At 39.0% G+C, this 25,917-nt stretch overlaps 1 protein-coding gene across 13 annotated transcripts in view; it reads right to left on the bottom strand.

Moving 5' to 3' along the window:
- The window catches only part of ARHGAP26 (Rho GTPase activating protein 26), a 1,052,546-nt gene that overhangs the window by 308,058 nt on the left and 718,571 nt on the right, over positions 1-25,917 (bottom strand). For all 13 annotated transcript variants that reach the window (XM_071210383.1, XM_071210390.1, XM_071210397.1 and 10 more), the window contains 2 exons: positions 23,153-23,253; positions 15,848-15,942 (listed from right to left, as the gene is read on the bottom strand). In XM_071210383.1, coding sequence (XP_071066484.1) covers positions 15,848-15,942; positions 23,153-23,253 — 196 coding nt within the window. The remainder of the gene's footprint in view (positions 1-15,847; positions 15,943-23,152; positions 23,254-25,917) is intronic.

The following is a 25,917-nucleotide window of genomic DNA, read 5'->3' as shown; positions in this document are numbered from 1 at the left end:
AGAACTTCTTTTCTTTTTATGGCTAAATAATATTCCATTGTATGCATATATCACATTTTGCTCATCCATTCATTTGTTGATGAATACTTGGGTAGCTTTGATCTTTTGGCAATTTTGAATAATGCCACTCTGAACACCGGTGTGCAAATATCTGTTTGACTCTCTGTTTTCAATTCTTTTTGGTAAATACCTAAAGTGGAATTTCCAGGTCATATAGTAATTCCATACTTAATGTTCTGAGGAACTGCCAAACTCTTTGCCATGGTGGTTGTACCATTTTACATTCCCACCAACAGTTTTCCTATGTTTCCACATCTCCAACACTTGTCATTTTCCATTTGATTAATAGTAGTCATTCAAGTAGGTGTGTAAAATGGTATCTTATGGTTTTGATTTGCATTTCCCTAAAGGCTAAAGATGTTGAGCATCTTTTCATGTGCTTTTTGGCCATTTGCATATCTTCTTTGGAGAAATGTCTATTCAAGTGTTTTCCCCATTTTTATATTGGTTGTTTGTCTTTTTGTTGTTGAGTCATAGGAGTTCTTTATATACTCTGGATATTAAACCTTTATCGGACATGAGGTTTCCAAGTATTTTCTCTCATTCTGTAGGTTGTCTTCTTACTTTTATGACAAATTCCTTTGATGTCCAAAAGTTTTTAAATTATGATGAAGTCTCATTTATCTATTTTTTCTTTTGTTGCTTGTGCTTTGGGTCTAAAGTCTAAAAAACCATTCATAAGAAAGGTCCTAAAGATGTTTCACTATGTTCTAGGAATTTAAGAGTTTTGGATCTTATATTTTGATCTTGGATCCATTTTGAGTTTATTTTGAGTAGGGGTCCACCTTCATTCTTTTGCATATGGATATCTAGTTTCCCCAGCCATTTGTTAAAAGAACTGTTCTTTCCCCAATGAGTGGACTTGGCACCCTTGTCAAAAATCAGCTGGCCATCGAAGGGAGGGAGAGGTTATTTCTGAACTCTCAGATTGATTACTCTGGTCTATATGCCTGTCCTTGTACCAGTACCATGCTGCTTTGATAACTATAGCTTTGTACTAAGTTTTTTTTTAATCATTTTTATTGATACATATTAATAAGGCATACAATTCATCCAAAGTGTACAATCAGTGGTATTTGGTATCATCCCTTAGTTGTGCATTCATCATTTCAATCACCACAAAAAATTTTAGAACCATTTCATTACTTGAAAAAGAAAAACTCCACACCCTTTAGCATGCCTTCCCTAGCCCCACATAACCACTAATCTAATTTCACCTTTATAAATTGATTTATATTTACATTTTATATAAATGGAATCATACAATATGTTGCACAATATATTTAGTTCATAGTAGTGCAATCATACACTATTTGTCCTTTTGTATCTGGCTTGCTTCACTCAACATAATGTGCTCCAGGTTCATGCATGTTGTCATATGCTTTACAACTTCATTTCTCCTTACAACTGCATAATATTCCATTGTGTGACTACACCACAGTTTGTTTAACCATTGGCTGATGGACACCCTGGGTTGTTTCCAACTTTTGGCAATCATGAATAATGACGCTATGACTATTGGTGTGTAGATGTCTGTTTCTGTCATTGCTCTCAGTTCTCCTGGGTATATACCCAATAGTGGTATTGTAAGGTCATGTAGCAAATCTATATTCAACTTCTTTAGGAATTATCAAACAATCCTCCACAGTGGCTGTACCATTTCACATTCCCACGAACAGTGAATAAGTGTTCCTATCTCTCTGCATCCTCTCTAATACCTGTAGTTCTCTGTCTTTTTAATAGTGACCAATGTGATAGGTGTGAAATGATACCTCATTGTAGTTTTGACTTGCTTTTCCCTAATCATTAGTGATGTTGAACATTTTTTCATGTGCTTTTTTGCCATTTGTATTTCTTCTCTGGAAAAATGTCTATTCAAGTCTTTTCCCCATTTTTTCATCAGGACTTTTTTCTTTTTATTGTTGAGTTATAACATCTCTTTATATATCATGGATATTAAATCCTTATCAGACATTTTTGATGGGGATTGCATTGAAATCTGTAAATCGCCTTGGATAGAACTGACATCCTAACAATATTTAGTCTTAGAATCAATGAACACAGAATGTCCTTCATTTATCTAGGTCTTTTTCAATTTCTTTTAGCAATGCTTTGTAGTTTTCCATGTACAAGTCCATTACATCCTTGGTTAGTTTATTCCTAGATATTTGATTCTCTTCGTTGTTATTGTAAATGGAATTTTTTTCTTGATTCCCTCTTAAGATTGTTCATTATTAATGTATAGAAATATTACTGATTTTTTCAAGTTGATTTGGTACCACACCACATTATTAAATTTGTTTATTACCTCTAGTAGCTTTGTTGGGGATTTTTCAAGGTTTTCTATAGATTGGATCATATCACCTGCAAATAGAGAAAGTTTTACTTCTTCATTTCCAATTAGAATGCCTTTTATTTCTTTTTCTTGCCTAATTGCTCTGGCTAGAACTTCCAGTACTATGTTAAATAACAGTGGGGACAGTGGTCACCCTTGTTTTGCTACTGACCTTACAGGGAAAGTTTTCAGTCTTTCACCATTTAGTATGAGGTTAATTGTGGGTTTTTCACATATGTCTTATATCATATTGAGGAAGTTTCCTTCTATTCTTAGTTTTCTTAGTGTTTTATCAAGAAAGGGAGCTGGATTTTGTCTAATGTCATTTTTGCTCAGTTGAGATGATCATGTGGTATTTTTTCCTTTTTCTATTAATGTGGTGTAATACATTAATTTAGACTCCTATGTTGTCACTCCCTTGCATATCAGGGATAAATCACACTTGATCGTGGTATATACAGTAATATTTTGGTACTCAACTGCTTTGAAACTCATTGAATTTGGTATTTGAAAAAATTAAAAATTTTTTAAAAATTGTCTGCTACTCAATGCTCAAGCTAGAACTTGTGTCAATTGCCTCATGACTTGCTGCACTTTCTAGCCAAAACAAAGGGTCATACGTTAGTCATGTGGTAGTTCTTGCCCTTTGCACATCCTACTGCAGTCTTATCTAGCTTCTGTGGTCATTTTGTATATTTTTTCCAGTTTTTTTTAATTCTCATCATGGATCCTAATAAAATGAGCAGTGATAGTGCTAAGCAGAAAAGAAAATAACTTGCAATGCTCCAATATGTGTTCATCAATTGTAACAAATATACCACATTAATGAAGGATGTTGTTAATGTGGGAAGTGTGGGAGAGGTAGACCGTGGGGCAAAATGGGAATCCCCTACATTTTTTATGTAATCTAAGTATCTTTTAAAAAAATAAACTTTTAAAAGGTTAAAAAAAAAAGAAAGATGTAGTAAAAAGGGGCTGATGTTGCAAAAGAGTTAAAATAGTGACAAAGCAGTGCTCCCAAATACTTAGGAAGCTTAAAAACTGTTAGTAATTTGGGTAAACAAGAAGCAGTTAGCAGGCAGGTGACAGTGTATCTGAAGCCATGATATGTGAAAAAGTAAAAGTGTTGCACGCCAATCCTTCGAAAAACAAACCAGAACTGAATGATGGGAGTGTTGAAGTTTTTAAGGCCAGCCATGGCTGGTGTGATAATTTTAAAAAGAGGACTGGCATCCACAGTGTTGTGAGGCATAGTGAGATAGCAGGTGCTAATAAAAAGGCTGTTGATGAATTTATCAGTGAATTTAAAGACTACATAGAGGCTGAGGGTTTTGTTCCCCACCAAGTTTTTAACTGTGATGAGATCAGAGGTTTTTGGGAAAAAATGCCAAGTAGAACCTACATCACAGAAGAGGAGAAGGCATTACCAGGCCACAAAGCAATGACAGAGAGGGTTGCTCTGTGTGTGGGAATGCTAGTGGGGACTTAAAACTCAAGCCTCTATTAGTCCATCATAGTAAAACCCAAGAGTTTTCAAGAAGTATAATGTCATAAAAAGCAAACCCCTTGTGATGTGGAGGGCAAACAGCAAAGCTTGGGTCATGAGACAATTTTTCACCAAGTGTATAAATGAAGTGTTTGGTCCCTCAGTGAAAAAATATTTGCTGGAGAAAGATTTGCCTCTGAAAGCTCTCCTGCTTTTGGACAACGTTCCTGCCCACCCTCCAGGCTTGGAGGATGACTTACTGGAGGAGTTCAGCTTCATTACTCTAAGGTTTCTGGCCCCCAACAATACTCTTCGCATCTAGCCCATAGACCAACAGGTCATTTCAAACTTGGAAAAGTTGTACACCAAGGCACTTATCCAAAGGTGCTTTGAGATCACCTCTGACACTCAGCTGACCCTCAAGGAATTCTGGAAAGAGCATTTCAATATCCTGCTCTGCCTTAACTTTAATGTTAAGGCCTGAAATCAAGTCTCTTATAGGACAGTGAATTTGGCATGGAAGAGTTGTGGCCAGGAGCTGTGACTCAGAAAGACTTAGAAGGGTTTGAGGCTGACCCCAAGCCTGCAGGTACAGAGGGTACAGTTGTGCAGGGTATTCTATCTTTGGGCCACTCCATGGGTCTGGAGGTTGATGCTGCTGATGTTGAGGAGTTGGTGGAGGAACGTCGTGAAGAGCTCAGCACTGGGGAGCTGCAGGAACTACAGAAGGAGCAGCAGCAAGAGGTGGCTGAAGAGATTTCTTCAGGTGAGGAGAAGATAAGGGAGGATGTCCCCAGTTTCTTGCTAAGAAAAAATGTGTAAAATTGGGCAGAAGTTTAAAACTTTGTGGATAATTACCATCTGGACAAACCTCTGACTAGCAGAAATGTTAATTTACTGAATGACCAAACAATTTCACACTTTTGAGGAATTCTGAAAAGAAGACAGACGCAGTCCTCATTGGATAAGTTTTTAGTGAAGGTGACAAAGAGTGTGTCAGAGTCAGTGGTGCAAGTTGATAAAAGGCAGAAAAGAGAAGGAACACGTGAAGTGCAGGTGCCCGATGTTCTTTTGGAGGGGGCTCTCCTTCCAAGCAACACTCCACGTACCCACTCCTCCTCACCACTCTCCTCCCACCATCCCATTAGGCCATGGGCTCTTCTCAGTACAGGTAGAGTGAAGTTTTTATTTTATTTAATCTAAGTATTTGTTAATTTTTAGATTTATTTCTCATGTAAAGTAATGATATACAACCCTATCTTTTTACATAGTGCCTTAAAAATGTGTATTGTCTTTGGTTTGGGAACACATTAAATTTCCCTATGGGAAAAATTTGTTTGGTACTTGTCATTTTCAGCCTCCCTCATTCCTCCCAGAACCAATTAACAATAAGTACCAAGGCGCCACTGTAATTCTTTTAATGTGCTGTTGGATTTGGTTTGCTAGTATTTTGTTGAGGATTTTCCCATGTACATTCATAAGGGATACTCATCTGTAATTCCTTTTTGGGGGGTGTATTTAGCTGGCTTTGGTATTAAGGTTATGTTGGTTTCATAGAATGAGGTAGAAACTGTTCCCTCCTTTTCAATTTTTTGGAAATTGAGTAAGATTGGTGCTGATTCCTCATGTAATGTTTTATAAAATTTCCCTGTGAAGCCACCTGGTCCTGGGCTTCTCCTTGTTGGGAGATTTTTTTTAAAGACTTTTTAAAAAAAACTTACTTATTTGTTTACTTATTTTTCCTCCCCCATCCTGCCCTGCTGTTTTTGCTGTCAGTGTCCATTCACTGTGTGATCTTCTGTATCTATTTCTCTCTCTCTCTTTTTTTTTTTTTTTTTGTCTTCTCTTCTCATCCTCTAGGACTCACCAGGATTCAATCCTGGAGACCTCTGATATGGAAAGAGGCCCTGTCAATTGCACCACCTCAGTTCCTGGTCTCTGCTGAGCTTCATCTTGACTCTCACCTTCATCTCTCTTTTGTTGTGTCATCATCTTGCTGCATGACTCACTTGCACGGGCACTGGTTCACCATGCAGGCACTCGGCTTGCCACACGGCACTCGGCTCACCACATGGGAACTTGGCTTGTCACATGGGCATTCACACAGGCACTCAGCTCACCACATGGGCACTTGGTTCACCACGCAGGCACCTGCGTGGGCACTCGGCTCACTGTGTGGGCACTCAGTTTACCGTGCGGGCACTCAGCTGCCACACAGGCACTGGCTGGCTGCACGGGCATGCTTTCTCTTCTTCTTTTTCACCAGGAGGCCCCAGGGATCGAACCTGGGTCTTCCCATATGGTAGGGGAAGGTCTTATCACTTGAGTGACATCCACTTCCTGGGGAAGATTCTTGATTACTGGTTCGAGAGTTATTGTTCTCTTAAAATCTTTTATTTCTTCTTGAGTCAGTGTATATGGTTTGTGTGTCTCTAGGAATTTTTCCATTTCATCAAGGTTATCTAATTTGTTGGCATACATTTGTTCATTGTATCCTCCTATGTATTTTTTTATTTCAGTGGGGTCAGTAGTAATGTCCCTTTTTAAATTTCTGATTTTAGTTATTTTCATCCTATTTTTTTATTTATCAGTCTAGGTAAAGATTTGTCAATTTTACTGATCTTTTCAAAGAACCAACTTTTGGTTTTTTGATAATCTGTATTTTTTTTTAATTTATTTTATTTATTTCTCTCCTCTTCCCCCTCCCCCCCGACCCCGGTTGTCTGTTCTCTGTGTCTTTTGCTGCGTCTTGTTTCTTTGTCCGCTTCTGTTGTTGTCAGCGGCACAGGAATCTGTGTTTTCTTTTTGTTGCATCATCTTGCTGTGTCACTTCTCCATGTGCGCGGCACCATTCCTGGGCAGGCTGCGCTTTCTTTTGTGCTGGGCAGCTCTCCTTACGGGGCACACTCCCTGTGCGTGGGGCTTCCCTACACGGGGGGCACCCCTGCGTGGCACAGCACTCCCTGCGTGCATCAGCACTGCGCATGGACCAGATCCACACGGGTCAAGGAGACCTGGGGTTTGAACCGCGGACCTCCCATGTGGTAGACAGACGCCCTAACCACTGGGCCAAGTCCGCCGCCTGTATTTTTTTTAATTCTCTATTTCACTGGTCTCTGCTCTAATCTTTGTTATTTCTTCCCATTTGCTCATCTTCTAGATCCTCCAGTTGTGAGCTTAGGTCTCTAAGTTGGAATCTTTCTTCTTTTTTATGTAAATACTTAGAACTCTACTTTTCCCTCGCAGTACTGCCTTTGCTGAATCCCATAAGTTTTGGTATGTTGTGTTTTTATTTTCATTTGGTCAAGATATTTCCTTATTTTCCTTGTGATTTCTTCTTTCACCCTTTGGTCATTTAAGGGTGTGTTGTTTAATTTCCAAATATTTGCAAATTTTCCCATTTTCACTCTATTATTGATTTCTACCTTCATTCCATTGTGATCAGAGAACAGACTGTGTAATTTTAATACTAAATTTACTGAGATTTGTCTTCTGACCGAGCATATATTCTATCCCAGGGAATGACCCACATGCACTAGAGAAGAATTCTGCAGTTGTTGATGAATTGCTCTATATTTGTCTATATTTGTCTCTTTTGTCTACTTAGTTCATAGCATGTCTATATTCCTGATTCACCTGACTGTCAAACTCAGCAGAACCTCTCAGCAGGTCCACCAACAAAGGATGAACTGGGGCCACTGCCCTCTTTCATCTAATTATTTAGAAAATATCTGACCCTAATGAATGAATGAATCATAACCTACTAAAGTCTGAAGCACTGACCTCTTGGGAGGAAAGGTCCTAAAATAATTAGGACCATAGTAATAATAATTGTCTAAAGAGTAAAATTGCCAACCACAATCAAGATCAGATAATTAAATCAAATAATCTCTTAAATTTTGATTTTCTAAAAGACTAAAATCATAAAATGTCAGGAAGCCCAGACAAATAATTCTTTAGCACTTTAAATTGCACAGTCTTTAAATGTAACAAATATTTGTTGAGCATCTATTATTGGCAGCCAGGATGACCACAGATATAGAAGTAAGCTCATTTTAATGCTGCACTGCACCAAGAGAAAGCATTATTAACTGCAGGGATGAGTGAAGAGTCAGGAAGAGTGCAAATACTTGTTACTATTGTTGATAACAAGTTACAAAAAAATATTCTAATTCAAGTCATCTAGTTCGTTTATCAATTTTTTTCATTTTATTATCCTATCTCACAATTGACAGAAGAGCACATAAGTGGAAATTACTGGTTGAATTGTTTCCTCTCTTCAGAATTTGTAATAGTAAAATTTTGGTTTAGCATGTTTTAAAATCAAACTCATTTCATATTTAGAAATTGGCAAATAAGCTGGTATACTCAATCAATAAAAGCCGAGATTCTACTATACAGACCTATGAGTAGAAATAAGGCTGCCTCAGTCACCCTCCCGTAAATGCAATTAACCACCACATCCCATTCTTCCTTAAAACAGTAATTAACTGCAAACATTCTCTCTTTCTAATTTTAAAGGGTGGAGGGGCAAAACAAGACAGGATTAAGACAAAATCAAACTACATAAATTCTGAAGAGTCCAAGAACTTCCCAACTGGCTTATTTTATAGAATGGTCAAGGAGCAATTCAGAAAGTACAATATTTCCCCCCACCCAAGTCCATGGAAGTCAGAGCAATATAACACCCTGTGAGGAAGGAAAGGGCCATTTCCTCTCTGAAATGTCAGGCGCATTGAGACCAGTGGTCTAATCTAACCAGCAGGAAGACAAAATCAAATATTATTTCAAACAAGGGGTAAGAAGGGGAGGGGTGGGGAAGTTTGAATCCAGGAAAATTAGATTCATCTGTTGCAAAAGATAAAGGTGTCCAGCACCAGGAGGGAATGGAGGGCTGCCTGGCTCCCAGCACACACTGGACAGCCAACATCACTCACGTATTTTCTCCACCATCCTTGTCCCTTCAGCAGAGTTGGACATTTTAGCAGAAAGCAAAATAAAAGACAATGTTTAAACAGAGGCCTGATTATCTGAGCATAGGAAGGTGGATATAAACCCATCATGAAAGGGTGGGAAGAAGTAATTTTTAGGAAAAAAATAAGTCATTTGGAAAACCTTTCCTCTAAGGAGGAAACACGATAATTTCTTCAATAGAAAAGACATACACACCCCACTGACTCCTAATTGTCAAAAGTATAAAGAACAGCTGATTTTCTACTGAACCCTGTAATAGTTACTAACACATACACAACACTGCCATCTAGAGGTTGAATACTGAAGCAGTCTATTACATAACATGATCCATTTTTGAAAACACAATTTCACACCCATACACAAACACATAAATGTACCTACACAAACCACATATAAAAAATAGAAGTAAATAGCATTATTTTAATTTAAAATTAGTATGGTTTACTTTTCTGTATCTTTTATAGGAAAAACGCATAAATAACACAGTTTGAAAATGGAATCTTCCCCTGGCAGCCCCTTCACACATGTGCCCTTACTGTATCTGTATTCTCTCAGATGGCTTAGAAAGTCAAGAATGCCACCAATACAAAAAGCAGGCTCATGGAAACACCCACCAAAGATAAAATTCACTGTAAGAGCTATGAAGTCTCAGGTTTTAGGATATAGAAAAAAATATTCAAAGGCACAACTTTTTCAGGCATAAGATTGCACCAGACAGGAATGTTATCACATTCCATCTTCAAAACAACCCTGGTAAGTAGGTTAAACCACTTGCTCAGAGTCACACAACTAGTAAGGGGTAGATCCCAAATTTAAGAATCGGCTGCCGCCATCTCTCACCTGCTTGTTATAAAAATATACTTGCAATGAGGGTGGTGACTGATCAGAAGGTTCTGGTAGCTTTTTTCAGATTTTCCATAAATCTTTCTAGTTTTCACTGTTCTCACGTTAACCAACATTCCATTTTCCTGGGTTTTTCTTCCCCTACCTTTATACAAATACATATTATGCATACACTTGGTAAAGCTTTAGTTTAAATAGTTTAAATAGTTGAGATCCTCTCGTCTCTTACACAGTACTTCCCCAAGGGTCCCAAAGAAAAGAACAAAATGATCTATCTCAAAATTGTATCCTCATAAAAAAAAAAATAATTGATCAACCACGTGAACACATTGCTGCATTAAAAGCTGTATACAATTACGTTATTTTTTGTCTTGAAAGCAAGTCACCTGACACTGGCTTTTAGAATTGAACACAGGCATATAAAACATATCTAACTAAACAACCCATCAACCAATGTAAATCAAAGCTCGTATACTATGCAAATACATGATACCTGGGAAGATAGAGTTGATAGCAGTTATGACATGTCTGATTGAGACTGGTTCAGAGGACAGCTGTCTACTTGCACCTATTTGTGGAAAGCTTACTAAAGAAAGAGGACTTCAGAACTGATTCAAAGGAAAAGTCAGATGAGGACTCTTAAGAAGGAAGGTCCAATAGATTTCATGCTTCATTAAACTTTTTATTCCCACTGCAGTAGAATCTCTGGCAATGTAGTTATACTCAATAAATAAGGAAAAGAGGAAGAAAGGAAGGCTGTGGGGAGGGAGGGAAGGAATTTAGAGTATTCCAGGCAGGTTTACTCTATGAGAGATATAATGGGAGGGTTAGGTCCTCATTTGGTTGCTGTTCCTATAGCATTATGCCCTCCATATTTGCTTTAATACTCAACATACTAGCATTATACCTTTAGTTATGTGAATATGTCTGTGTATGTGCATGCTACCCTAAAGAGCTCCATGAAGGCAAGGACAGCATTTGTTCTGGTCCCATTACATCCCTAGCACCAAGTACCCTTGCTGTCTCTAATAAGCTGTCCTTTCTGCCCACCTCTGGAGAGTGCCAATGCTGGGAAAGGAGCGTAATACTCCACACAACTCTTTCCAGTGTACAGACTTGAGCTGGAGCCAGCTAGTACTGGAATAAAATAAAGCAGTCTAATCATTTCCTTTCCCCAAGTATAAGCACTGTCCCCCAAGAGACTATATTGACTTAGTGTCTCAAAAAGAAGCCTTTCGTTTCTATTATTTTCCATATGGGTTAGTGGCGCCTCCTGGAAAACATTTGGGAGAAAATACCCTTGTGTTACATCTGTAAGACATTTCTTAAAAATAAACAAATCAGGGATGCTGGCAGATGACTACTGTCATGATTCTTTAGCTTAAACAAATATTTTCCCCTATATTTACACATTAATTTCCATAAGACACTGCATGATGGAGTTAATTATTCAAAGTAACTAAAGACCGACATCGGGAAGTATAGCAATTCACATATCATTACCACTAAAGGCTGCTTTTAGATGATGCCTCATCATTTTCACCCAAGAATTTTACACTAAATTCCTTCAAAAAGAGTTGACACACTTTAAGGGTGAAAAAATAAGTGAATTAACTAGTACAAAATACAAACCTTCAAAATGCTCAGTGCTATGGCGAAGCAATACAAAGATACTAAAGAATGTGCCCTATTTTCTTTATTTTAGCAAATTTTTGTATTGTCTTTTTTTTTTAAGATACATAGGTCACACAAAATGTTACATTAAAAAATATAAGTGGTTCCCATATACACCATTCCCCACCCCCCACTCCTCCCACATCAACAATCTCTTTCATCAGTGTGGCATATTCATTGCATTTGATGCATATACTCGAGAATGACAGTAGTGGGCTTTCTCCAACCACCCTGGGCCAGCTCATACCACTGATACTGCCCTATTCCAAGCCCCTGCTTCTTCTCACATGGATTAGCAGAACACAGTACTGATGTTTCTGCCTCCAAACCTTTGCTTGCTTGCTTTTCAATGTTTATGGTGAAGTGCATAGTACATATGCATGGAGGTTAAAACATAATTGTATTTAAAAAAATAAACTGTGCTGTATGCACCATACAGCTTGGGGCATAGAATATTACCTATATTCTGTATTAAAGAGGATCTTTGATATATGACATTCAAGACCATGGACCTAAATCCCAGAATCCTGGATTAACACTTGATTTGATGTCCAGCTCATTCATGGGCCAAAGAGTCACAATAGTTCTTCCTGAAGGACCTATATGTCAGGAATTAATCCTTCACCATGATTTGAGGATTAACAAATTGACAGCAATGTACTGGGAGACAATGAAAAGAAGCAACTGGTAAATGGTACTACAGTTTAGATTTCTCCTGATTATGGTAGTCTCCCAAGAAATGAGTGCTGCCTGGAAAATAAAAGGCATGGGACAGCACCTAGCTATGTGCCTGTGCCTGGCACTGGGCTCTATCTGTATTGCGTCTTTTAATTGTTAGTCATGTGAGGGCTTTCCCAAAGTCACAAAGTGGTACATAAGTTTAAGACCAGAAGCAAGTTCACGGCTTTTCCCACTAGGTTACGATGCCAAACACAGGACTATAATGAGAACATTATAATGAGAACTCTTTCCAGAGTTCACAGCCTGCAACATGAATACTCCGGGGGACTCTGAAATGCAAGTACACACAGCACTGGGCTCATCACTGGAAAATGTCTCTAAAATATTAGGAGATTTGAGGCAGCAAGGTGCCGAGGATGACCTCCCGCAAACCTCAGTGCAAATCCCACCTCAGCCTTGAGGAAGTTTTCTGACCCCTCTAACCTGCAGATCCTTCATCAGTACCACCAGAAGAAGGGGAACGCCCATCTCCCTTGGGCGTGATGAGTATAAGGCAAGGTTAATGAAAAGCATTCAGCAGGTAGAGAATGTTCCGTTCCCTGCTAATTGCCTCCCCCTTCAACATTTTTAACTATAAAGGAGGACTTTTGTTGTTGTTGTTGCCTTTTTCCTGGTGAAGTAATTTATATGAGAGACTGCAAATCACCTTTTCCACCAGCCATATTCTCCTCCATATGGGTAAGTATTAAGCTCCTTACTAAAGGAGCCTGGGTTTTTTGTTTTTCTTGTTTTGCTGTTGTTGCTTGTTGTTGTTGCTGATTTTAATAAGGAAAATGTTTGATATGCTCTGATAGTAACTGTATCGATATGCCTACTGTTCAGTGCATCAATTTTTAAGAAGAATAAAGGACAACAGAGAGCCTCTTTAAAAGGTAGATTTCAGGGTTCCATTCCTAGAAAGTTGGGCTATGTAGCCCTGGGGTAAGAATCAGAAATCTGGAGCTCTAATAGACATTCCAGTGGAAGCTGGATGCAGGTGATTCTCACCATAACAGAAAAGACACTGATGAAATCATCTCAGCATTTTTACTTCCTGGAGTGTCATTTGTCCTAAACGCTGCAGTTTCTGCTACAGAATAATATGAAATAGCAGCATTTCTAAGCCTAAAGAATGAAAGTATTCAATCTTAAACACTTATAATATCCTACATCCTAAATCACACAAATCACACTTTAGCATGTTATATCTTGACAGAATAAAACACTACATAATGTTTATATGTTTATATTTTCTACAGCAACATCCTGGGAGCATTTTGAAATCCTTACACTGTTCCATATGACCATTCCTTCTTTTACTTTCACATTTCCTAGGAGCTAAACTTGCCTTTTGACCTTCTAACCACCTGTCCCAGCAGTTAGAGCTGACAAATATATGGGAAAGCAGGATATCTAGCAGCTCTCATGTCCTTGCTAAAGGTTATCAGTGAAAAAGCAAACTGGAGGCATCTTCAAGGGGAAAGGACTTTGGGCAAAGTTCCCAGGGATGCTGCCACTGAAAGTGTTTCTCTGGCCCCCTCCTAGATCTTAAGGAAAGTACAGAAATACACTGTAGTCAAAAAGATGAAAGACAAGAAGAAGATTGCCACACTTTGAGACCAAAGATGATTACCTATTTTTGAAAAATCTGGGAAAAGATGCTTCACAGAACTGTCTCACCTCTTGCTTATTAAGAGGAGATTCCACAGCCTCATTTGGACCCATGGCTGAAAGCCCTCCATGTTAGGCTGAGAGAACCAGAGAGAGAGAGGCTGAGTGGAAATAAATTTCCCAAACCCACCAGTATGTTGACTGTGACACATGTGCTCTCAGCTTAAAATTGGGGCATATGAAGCTTTCAGGGACATAAGCAAGGAAAGGTGCTGGGAAGTGTCGGCATGGACTGAAATGAGATGGAGGCACCCCAGAGAGTTTTAACTGCCTTAAAAGCAACTCTCCACTTCTGAGGATACTATTGAAAAAGAGAACATAGAAAATAACTCAGCTTCAGAAAACACCTCTGACCTTGTTTTCGATCTGACAGAACTGCAACTCCAGGCATGCCGACTTCCAAATAGCCGTGCAAACAGGTGATCATCTCTAGGAACTATACATTGGGCCAGCATTAATCAGCTGGTTCTGCTTGCAAAGAAGCACATCTTCTGAGCCCCCTTCATGAGCACAAACAATATGAACTCCCTTAAATTCCATGCTTAGACTATAGAAGAGAGATGCCTACAAGTGCTTCAAGCAGCTGATTTAGGATTTGGTTATAATCAAGAATAACCAATTTTGGTTCGGGGGAAGTTTTGGCAATTCCCCTCTGCTATCGCAATTCAACCTAAGCCCCATTCGAACTTATCCTCCTTTACCTTCCCCTATCACACCCTCAAACACAAAGGATTAGGGTACTTTATTTTCTTTACAAATTACATTCACTTCTCTGCATTTAGAGTCAAAACTTATGAGGTATCAGATCTGACAAACACCGACAACAAGCATTAACAGCAAATAGTAACAGCTAATACTTGCAGAACATTTGACACTCTAACAAGTATTCTGCAGGCACTGTCTCCTTGAATCCTTCCAACAATTCTAGAAAATGGGTACATTACTATCTTCATCTTCTAAATGAGGAAATTAAATTTTTTTGAGATTAAGGAACTTGCCCAAATTCACATGGCTACTAAGAAGCATAGCCAATTTTTGAACCCAAGATGCCTGGCTTGAGAGCCAAAAGAAAGATGACTAAACTGTTTCTCTTAAGAGACAAGGTTAGTTTCCATGAACTTCAGACTTAGGCTCCAAGGGAGTTCTAACATCATCCAGCAACCACATTCTAGAGCAGGCCCCATGCCACAAGAAAGCATTCCAAACCTGCAACACACCAAGAAACACACCCCAGGCAGCACTCAGTGTCAGGAGAGAAAGCCAGAGAAAGTGGCCCCAGGTAAACTTTCCAGGGAGTGTATAAATACTGGCTTGACAAAATGGTGTGGTGGTGTTGTTTTTTTAATAAAGGGTAGAGATTAAATAGCAGTCTATGAGAATCATGCTGAGATTTAAGGATCTTGGTGCTAGCATTGCTGATCTTGAACAGGGAGCTCAAATAAGCTTAACACATGGGTTTCATTGAAAGAAGGAACCTGTTGCCAAGTAAAGTGTCTTAAGGAATTGGAAAGTTGTCAAACTAGCTTAACACCATGAAATGGTACAACTTAATGAGAGACTCTATAAATCTTGAGCAATACAACAAACGGCTCTCTCCAAAGACTGATTTCACAGATAGTTTGCTCTCTTTTCCAGTGTAGGTAACACTGTAACCAAGAGCTATCTTTTTTAATTGGGTAGAACTTATTCTACCCTTCTCTTTGCCCAGTTCCTTCTGAATCATTTTATTAACTTTTTTTTGAAAGCTAAAAAATCAGAAAGTAACAAAATAAGCTAAATAGTCTATTTTCTTTAAACATCTACTCAATTTCCTGGAGACATAACACACATATCTGAGAATGGAAGCCCTCACATTAAAACAAAATGAAAACAGTGGCTCAGTGCTGAACCTCAACAATGGGGTAGACTGTATGGATGTTTGCAAATCAGCAACTGGCCTGAGATCTTTCAAAATTGGATATAGGTAGAGAGATGGAGGAGGAAAGAAGGAAGGGAGTTAAATCAGAAAAGGCTTGATTGAACGGGAAAAGCAGAAATCCAAACGCAGTAATATTAGTCATGAGAAAAGTATGACAACTGCTCACCTGTCTACTGCTTCTACATCAAAGCAAAACCTCTTCTCGATAGAGTCTGTTTTCCGCCGTATGCAGGACTTGAGAGTGACTGATTCATCTTCTCCCTATTGGAAACACACAGACTATAAAGATGAGGCCAGAATGGGGGCTCTGCTGCCTCTCCAGGATAAACACAACACACAAACAGGAGTGGTCATTTCATGTTCTCACGACCATGTGAGGTGGAAGGTTGCTCATATGCCTTCTCAGGCAAGAGCCCCATGCAACTAAAATTTGTAATCCAAGTTATACTTAAAGCCAAAATGCCTTTAATACTAATGGATCATGATGGTTCAGTATCAATACATGGTAGATAAATTCTTGTTGATAAAGTTTTTCAAACATTTAGTTGGTAGGTTTGATAAGAATCGAACAAGGTGATCCTAAGGTCTCTTCCCAATTGAGCTTCTATGACCTTGGTTCAGGTGGCACTTCAACAGGAAAGTCTTCCCGAACTGAGTCAAATAACCCCATGTTGTGTTCACATAGCACCATGTACAGCTCCCTTATTGCACTGATCATAGCTGAAATTTTCCATTGATGAAGGTGATGGCTCAAACAACGTCTCTATGGACTGTAAGCTCTCTGAAGGCAGGGACTGTGTCTGCTTTTGCCTACTACTGTGTCCCCAGAGCCCAACCAGGTGCTGGAATAGAGTAGATGCTACGTAAATATGGCTTAACAGCTGTACTGAGATATAATTAAGGGCAATAAGCCACACATGTCTAAAGTGCAGAATTTGATGAGTTTTAACCCATGCAAAAAACTGTGAAACTCTCACCACAATCAGGCTAATAGACATTTCCATCACCTCCGAAAGTTTACTCATGCCCCTTTATAAACTGTCTCTCCTCCCACCCCATCCCCAGGCAACCACTGAATCCACTTTGCATCATTACAGATTAGTTTTCATTTTGTAGAATTTTACATAAATGGAATGACACATTATGTACTCATTTTTGTCTGGCTTCTTTTACTCGGCCTAATTATTTTGTGATTCATCCATGTTGTTGAGTGTACCAAGAGTTTGTTTCTTTTTATTGCTGATTAATATTCCACTATATGAAAATACCACAGTCTCATAGTAACAATTTATTATCTAGAAACAAAACGTCCCTGTGATCTCTTCTTGCTGTCACCAAGGAATTTATTAGGGTTTCTATTTCTCCTGCCTCTGTCAATATTTCTTTTTCCTAAACTGAGGGAAAAATTAGCAAGCTTGCAGTTTTTTAAATAATAGGAAATGTAACTAAGGTAAAACTGAACCACCCACTAATATCAGAAGAGCACACAATACACAGAACACCTAGGAGAGTTTATATTCATAAGCCTTACCTCTATTGTGTTTAATTTAGTTAAGATTCTCAGAATAAGAACTGTTCATTGTCCAATGTGTAGAATGTATGAATATATACACCCAAACATAAAGCAATTCTGAGCATGTTGATTCTGAGCATGTTGATGACAAACTACATTTCACATTTAATGGTTACGGATCAGCTTCCACTCTGGAAGCTTACTTGACCGGTCCCTGAGAAACGGAGGAAATGAGACATCTAAAAATGATTGCCACATATAGACTGAAGAAAGAAGGAGGGTTAAGATTCTGTTCCAAGGATGGCCATAATATATCAAGAAAAATGTTACACAGGGAAAATTAAGAATGATAATGAAGAACCTGGGACAAGAAAAGATGATGGAAAGAGGGAAGATGAAGATCGTGGGTCTCAAATAGTGTACTGTACTGCTTGCAGAGTTGCTGAACTACTTACTACTTTGCTGAGAGTTTCTTTGTAACAAGGCAGGTCCTCTCTCTGGAGGAATGCTTTGCTCGCTCTCTGAAGCCTCCACTTCTTCCCCTAATTTAAAATCTGATTGTCAGCCAAACCTCAGAGAATCAGTCGAAATTGGGACTTTAGTCAGTCTTATACTATCTAGTCACCAACATTTCTCTCTCTGTAGTGTCACCGGGGCCTTGCCACATCTTCCTCAAGTAGAGGGAAGACCCCAAAGGGTTCAGAGTATGGACGCTGGAGCCAGATCACCTCGGCTCAAGTCCTGGCTCCTCCGTGTACCAGCTGCATCAAACTGGGCAAGTTATTTAACTTTTCTACACCAAATTGTCAAATCAATAAAATAGTGATAATATGAGTATCTGCCTCAAAAGATTGTTTTGATGATTAAATGAGTTAATGCTTAGAAGTGCTAAAGAGAAAGTACTGGTACATGCTAACTGTACAATATACATTAGCTATTTTATTATTATTATTCACCCTATTATTATCCCTTAAAACCCTCCATTGGCATCCCTTCATCAGATATTTTGAGATCTCATTATCAGATGGTTCCATGCCCTGCCAGGGTCTTACTGGCAACTCTGTGGCTTTGGGACATGCCCCATTACAGGTGAGCACACAAACACGTGCACACACACGTACACAAGTGTACATAAAACCGGCGATAGCTGAATAAGGTCTGTGGATTCTACCAATGTCGATTTCCTGATTTTTATATTATACTATAGTTATATGAGTCATCCTCACTGGAAAAAAAGTGAATGGGTACAAGGGACCTCTCTACACTATTTTTGCTACTTCCTGTGAATTTATAGCTGCTTCAAAATTTAAAATTAAACAAACAAATAAAGTCTGTATTAGAGTTGCTGCAGAGATTAAACAAATTATTACTTGCAAAGTGCTGAGGACAGTGACTGGGACAGAACATATGGTCTATTGGATTAGCCATTATCATCATCATCATCATCACCAACTCCTTTTCATGTGCTAAGTTCCTCTAACATTCTCTTTTTTGCAGCCTTCCAGAAACCCTCCTTTTACCCATACCTAAACACCAGGCTTCTGGGAAAGAGACCACATTTCCTCCACAGTCTATAAGCCCTGTATCCTCACTAAACACACCTATGTTCCCACTCAGTTGTGTTCCACAGGGGAAGTAGAGGGCCATGAGCCCTGAGGTAAGGACAACCTGCCTTTGAATCCGAGCATCACAAATTACTATCTATGAGACTTTGAGCTAATACTTAACCCTCTGTGACAGTCTGAGATTATTTATGAACCCCTAAAAGATAAAGATTGTGTTTGTGACCTAATCTATTCCTCTGGGTGTGATACCCTTTGATTGTATTAAATTCAGTGAGGGGCCTCTGATTAAGTTTACTTGATAAAATCAATTTAGGGCTTCTGACTGGGCTACTTAGGTTGTCCCTACCCCGTTGGTGGGCTGATATAAATGGACACTCACTCAAGAAGACACAGGAAGAGAGAGAGCTCTGTCATTGTTTTACCCTGGGGCAATAGGGAGAGATAAGCCATTCACCTGATAGTCTGCAGCTGACCTAGGGAAGAGAGCCAAGATTAATACAGCAGGCCCAGAGGAAACGAGCCCTAAGCCAGGAGAGGAAGCCCTGAGAGACAAGCCCTGCGCCAGCCTGCAGCTGAAAAAGACAAAGTCCAGAGGGGAAGGTTGAACCCTCGTAGAGATCAGCATCCACCTTGCTTGAACACATGGCAGCTGCCTTCGGTGAGAAAGCAACCTTGAGTTGGACTCTCTAGGGCCTTGTAAGTGTAAGCTTTTACCCCAAATAAATACCCTTTATAAAAGCCTCTGAGCTTTTGTATCTGGTACTTTGGCAGACTAACACATCCTCCATGCCTCAGTTTCTCATCTGTAAAAGGGAGACTGGTGCTGTGGTTGTAAATGCCTATAACCAAGTAATCATAAAGGTGCTGTTTGGATTAAATAGGATACTGAATGTAAAATGCTTAGCATAGTATCTAAAATATAGTACATGTTCAATAAATATTAGCTACTATCATAATAAAAATTACAGCTGGTGAAAATAAGAAGAGATTTAAAGAGGGCTTAATAGGAATTTTAAATATATACATTAAACCAAACATTTTTTTAAAAAGCACACAAAAACAAATAAAACCCAGACACTGGTTCAAAACAGTAGAAAATCTAAATTTGGGAGCCAGTGTATGTGTCCATGGTAATTATGTATCCACAGACCTTTTCAGGATAGCCTCTCTGGCCCTCAACAGGTACCTAGCTAGGAAAGGAAAGCAGAGGAGAGGTGGTGGACAAGGTAGTGATGATGACTGGGCCTCTTCCAGGCATATACCAGTAGTGAGTACATCAGCTGTCAGCCATCGCATTATCTGGGTCCTATTTGGGAAGTGGGTTTAGAAATGATTCAGAGGGAAGAGTACAGGCATCTCCAAGGACTACAAAGAATCTACTGATAACCAGTACCCTTCATAGACCCTAAAAACCCAAAGCCATCCACTAGTCTTTTCTGGAAATATGAGTGGCGAGTCTTCTAACCATGGGCCAAGAAAGCTTATAGGGAGCTAGCTGTTGACAGATTTACTTAGTGATTCTTCTGATGCTGGCTGGAGTTTGTATCCAGTTTTCTGTCATTATAAGCAATGCTGTGATGAACATTCTTGCACATGATTCTCTATATTCCTTTCTATTATCCTTACAATATATTCCTGAACATGGAATTACTGAATCAAAGGTCATAGAAATGTTAGGGCTTTTGATATACATGGCACTAAGTTTTCACGGTTGACAATTTCAAGATGGATTATGAATAAACAAAAGCATCTTTCATAGATTGTTCCATATTAGAAAAAAGAAGATATGGGAGAGAAAAGAGAAAGGAAATATAGATGAGTACAAGGAAAAAGAAAAGAATCTCTTAACTTTTAATCATTCCATTTAGACTCTGCTCACCCAGAGGAACACTGGCATATGTACTATTGTAGACAAAAGGCAAACTCTTGGCAACACTAAACCTTGATGAGTCTTGCCATCCACAGATCCCTAGCCTCTGCCTTCACTCACCAACTACGTGTTGAGGATCACACAACACTAATGGCCACCATGGTGGACAAGACCACAGACCAAGCTATAATTATTTTTCCACACAGTCTATCCTAACCAAACTCTAAAGGAACAAATGAGCATCTGTAAAAATTCTAGAAACAAAGTAAGAAAAACTTGCTATGCTCATCCCAGGACAGACAGGTTGGGAAAGAAAAGAGGAAAGGACAGCAGATGTGAGAAGAGGAGACCCCATTGTTCCCAAAATGGAAAATACCAGTCCTGGCAAAGAAACCAGGTCTAGGTGTTTTACACACACACACATACACAATCATCAACCCCTTGATATGATCCTCATGATATCCTCATTTTACTGATTAGGAAATTAAGGCACAGAAAGCCACAATACTGGCACTATTGAACTGCTATACACTGTCCTAGGGGAATATCTGATTTTATCATATTTATTTCAGTCATTTAATGGTATGACTATGGTAGCATGGGCATACATACGCAGGATGACAAGAGAGTAGTTATTTACAAAATGAAAAATACCATGATTGAGTAAACCTTTTGTTAAAAGAGGGCATTATCAGTGGAGACATTAAGTAAGCCATTGCAAATAAACAGATATTATTCTTAAAACAGGCTGGGAAACATCCCAGTTCCTCAAGCAATCACTATTTCTATTTAATATACAATAGAATGAATGAGAACATTTTTCCTTAAAATTTTTCTTCTGCACAATGGAATTACTCATGAGTTGCCTTCAGGAGGTATTCTATAACTCTCTTCTGCTATTTAAACCTTCTTTTATCCCTTCATTTATTTCCTTGACAAAGATTTACTAAGTGTTTGTTATTGAGGGACCAAAGAGAAAAAAAATTAGGTCCCAGTCTGCATGAAACTGATAGTCAAATGGAGAGTACAGATAATAATCAATTACTTACACAAATAAATGCAATTATGACTGCGATAGTTGATACCAAATTTTAAAAAAAGAGGGTGGTTGGGCTATAAAAGTCTATATTAAGGGACTATGACTTGTTCAGGAAGGTAGGAAAAAGCTTTCTTCATCTGGGATCCAAAGGATTAATAGGATAAACCCAGGAGGAAAGGAGTAGAAGGTAGGAAAGAGCAGGTAGAGAGATGATGCGGTCAAGGGTCCAGGCAGCCTTGGAGGAACTGGAAGGAAGTTATAGCTGGGATCCCAGTGCACGAGGGAAAGTGGAACGAGTGAGTCTGAGGGAAAGGTTTTAAGCAAGGAAGGAACAGGGTCAGCTTTGGGTTGCCCCAAATCTCCTGCGGACAGGTGCCTCATCTCAGAGGACAGGATGCAGGGGAACTGTATTTCAGCACATGTGAGATCTAGTCTCTCAGAGGACAGAACCAAACTACTCACATCTCTCGGCCTGAGGCTGGAAGACAAGTGGGTAATTGTACAGGAAAATAACCTAAATGAAAGGGGCAGTGAGGAGACAGAAAGGGTGGAGAAGCGTATTCAGAAAAGAAAACACCCTATTATCTATGTTGAATCTGCCTCCAGCTCCTAGGAGAGCTTTGAGCAAACACATGTACAAGGACATTGCATGATTTTTCATGCAATGGACTTTTGTGACTGTTTCAACCAACACACAGGGCCAAAGTAATATTATATGGCTTCTGAAGTCATGTCATTAAAAGGCAATGTAGCATCTGCTTTAGTTGCTGGAACACTCAATCCTGAAGCCTTTAACTACTCTGAGGCCGCCATGCTGTGAGGAAGCTCAAACTACCCTATATAGAGAGACTACCTGGAGAGGGCCTGAGACTACACAGAGAAAGAGGGAAAAGGGGGGTGGGGAGAGGGAAGAGGAGAGAGAAAAAGCGAGAGGCAGCATGAGAGAGATGGAGAGAGCTATGCCTAGCCAGCCTTCAGCTGTTTCAGACCCTCAGTTTTCCAACTCTAGGCACCATCTTACTAGAATACTATGAGGCACACCAAGCCCAAACCACCCTTCCAAATGCATGCCAAGTTTAATGATTAGTGTTGTTTTAATCTGCTATGTTTTGGGGTGATTTGTTACACAGTAGTAGAAAACAGGAACATTTAACTACCAACTGGCAGCCCTCCAGGTATCAAGTGAGAGTGACATGAAGCAATTTCACAGGAAGAGGTTGCCCCAAAATTTTTGGCATCTAAACACATATGACATCCTTAATATTATATATATGTGAAGTAAGAGAATCTTTATTTATTGCAGTTCCTAATATGACTTAGAACAAAGAACAGTCATCTTATTTTTAGTGCTTGCTGCCTCCTAGAACTACGGCAAAAAATTTAACAAAAATTACAGTGAAAAATGAGAGGTGTTATATATATACTTTATTATTACTATATGTTAGTCAAGCAAACTAACCATGAAATTTGAAATATAAACTCACCCCCTTTCCTCCTGACTTTTGGTCAAATGGTACCATGGTGATTTGTTTGGAATCCCGTTGATATGTACAGTAGTGCTTCACCCAAGAAGTTCCAAAGTGACCTGTAAGGTAAGAGCTCCCATAAAACACCTATAACATGTCCGCTGTATGCTGTACATCATGAAGTGGAAGAACATACAACCCATAGCCCACAACACTCACCTACTCTTAAACTGTCTCTAGGTACAATATAGTCTCCATAGCAGCTAGACTGGAACAGACAGAAATCTCATCCCACAGGCTGGAAATGGAACTGACCCAGGGCTTTCCCCCAGAGGCAAAGGAAGACTGTTTCCCACTAGTGCTACATCCAATGGGTCCTAAAATATAAGGGAAGTAGAGATTCCCCAGGGAGATTAATTCACATTCCCATCATCAATCTCCATTTAAAGTTTCCTTTCTCTTCCCTGGCAGGATTAAAATGATTGAGAAAAACACAGACAGGCTCCTCAAGTGCTTTTCATCATTCCCATCTGGTGAATGACTTCATGCTTCCCACACAGCTGCTCTGTGGCTCTGCTTACAGACATTCGGGGGTCCCAACCTGCTTCCAAACCCCTAATGTTTACGTTAGCACAACTAAAGAAAAATCTGAAAAACAGAAAAGGAAAACTCAGAAACACCACAGATGCAAAATAGAAGTGACTATAAATGCCCAGATATAGTCTAAGGAGTTTGTTCCTCAATATTATCTCTCAAGAAAAGAGATGCCATGTAGTCAAGTATGACAAAGTGTCTGATTTTACCAGATGCTTGGTCAAGTATTTTATTTTGAACAACAAAGTACTTTGAGAGGAAGATGATATAATCTGTTTGTAAGAACCTCATCCAATACTAGTTTTACATATATACAGAGATCTGGTTACATATATAGCAGAACTGGTTAAAATTTTAAAAGTAACATGAAAAGAAATTTAGCAAATATTTAATAATTATTCCTCAGGGTTTGACTCTTGACAATTTCAAATGTGAGGTAGCATTTAGTAAACTTAAAAAGGCAATGCAGTAAGCATTTACATTGGGGCATCAAGTACAAATGAAAACACCAGCTATCCTAATGTATTCCTGTGGCTTGGGGAGAGGTCAGTGGTAGCATAATACAAAAATTCCAAAAATGTTGTATCTTGGACATTTAGAGCATCAAAATAATTAAAGGTAATAATAGATTATAGCCTACTGAATAAAATAAGAATCCTTATGTCCATATTAAAAAGCTAGATAGACAGATGGACAGGAAGGAATGAAAGGAGCAAGGAAGGAAAAAGGGGAGGGTGGGAGGGAAGAAGAGGGGAAAGATAGGAGGGAGGGAAGAAGGGAGAGAAGAAGAAAAGAGGGGAGTATGCTTCTTTACTGTACAATGAATGGTGACTAATAAATATGGAAGGGGTGACAGACTACAAAACCACCATTTTGCAACCATCAAAGTAAAGATCAGCTCAGGTAAGGATTGTCAATGGATGGTAAATCAAGGAGAGAAGGGCAAAGTTTGATTAGGAGGATATTTATATGATCTCAAGGTATCTCCCCAAAAGAATGCCAGTTAGTTGCAAGAGAAAAATAGCTAAAATGAAAAATTCCCTAGAAGGTTTCTACAACAGATTGGAGCTGGTAGAATAAAGAATCAGTAAACTCGAAGATAAGACAATTGAAATGATTCAGCCTGAGGAGAAAGAAAAAAAAAATGTAAAAAATTTATCAGAGGCTAAGAGATCTAGAGGACACCATCAAGAATACCAACCTACACATTATGAAGTCCGAAAAGGAAAAGGGACAGAAAGAACATTAAAATAAATTATGGCAGAAAACTTCCCAAATTTAATAAAAGACATGCATATGCACATTAAAGAAGCCCAAGGAACCCCAAATAGAATAAACTTGAAGAGAACCATGCCCAGAAACATGGTATTCTAAACTGCTGAATGCCAAGGACAAGGAGAGAATTTTGAAAGCTGCAAGAGAAAAGCAATATGTTAAGTACAAGGGAGTCTCGATAAGATTGCCAGTTTTGCATTGGAATCCATAAAGAGAAGGCAGTGGGATAAAGTGCTTTAAGGAAACAATAGCCAACCAAGAATTTTATATCCAGCGAGACTGTCTTTCACAAATTAGGGAGAGATTAAGATGTTCCCAGATAAACAAAAAGCTGAGGAGACAGCTACAGAAGCCATACCCTGAGAAAACCTCTTCTGGTGCTCTTGAAGATGGTAGATACTGGAGAAGGACTCCACAAATGCTGAATTGAAGAAAGAGAAAACTATCAGCTTTGCTCAACTTATGCTTGTCTGGCTGTGAGTAAAAATTCAGAGGAAGATAGATGCCCACTAAGATATTGACAATGCAATCAAGGAATTGGTGACCATCAAAGATGTGGCTGTGGACTTTACCCAGGAAGAATGGGACCTGCTAGACACATCCCAGAGAAAGCTGTTCAGAGAAGTGAAGCTGGAGAATTTCAATAACCTGGTCTCAGTAGGATATCAAGTCTGCAAATCAGATGTGCTTTCCCAGTTGGAACAAGGAGAAGTGTGGAAAGAAGGAACAGGATTTCCTTAAGACCAGAGTCCAGCTTCCTCACCAGAGATGCTAAACAAAATATCTCCAAACTGAAAAAAATTGCCCATTTTGGTACCTCTCAAGCATTCTGTGAGAAGAAAACAAACCCAAGTATTTCTACATAATGATCTCCTTCATTTTAAATCTCTTTTCATTTGTCATGATGCCTCATC

This window comes from Dasypus novemcinctus, chromosome 2 (genome assembly GCF_030445035.2).
Source record: "Dasypus novemcinctus isolate mDasNov1 chromosome 2, mDasNov1.1.hap2, whole genome shotgun sequence".
Taxonomy (NCBI): domain Eukaryota; kingdom Metazoa; phylum Chordata; class Mammalia; order Cingulata; family Dasypodidae; genus Dasypus; species Dasypus novemcinctus.
The sequence above is the reverse complement of the archived record's forward strand: the minus strand, read 5'-3'. Positions and strand labels throughout refer to the sequence as shown.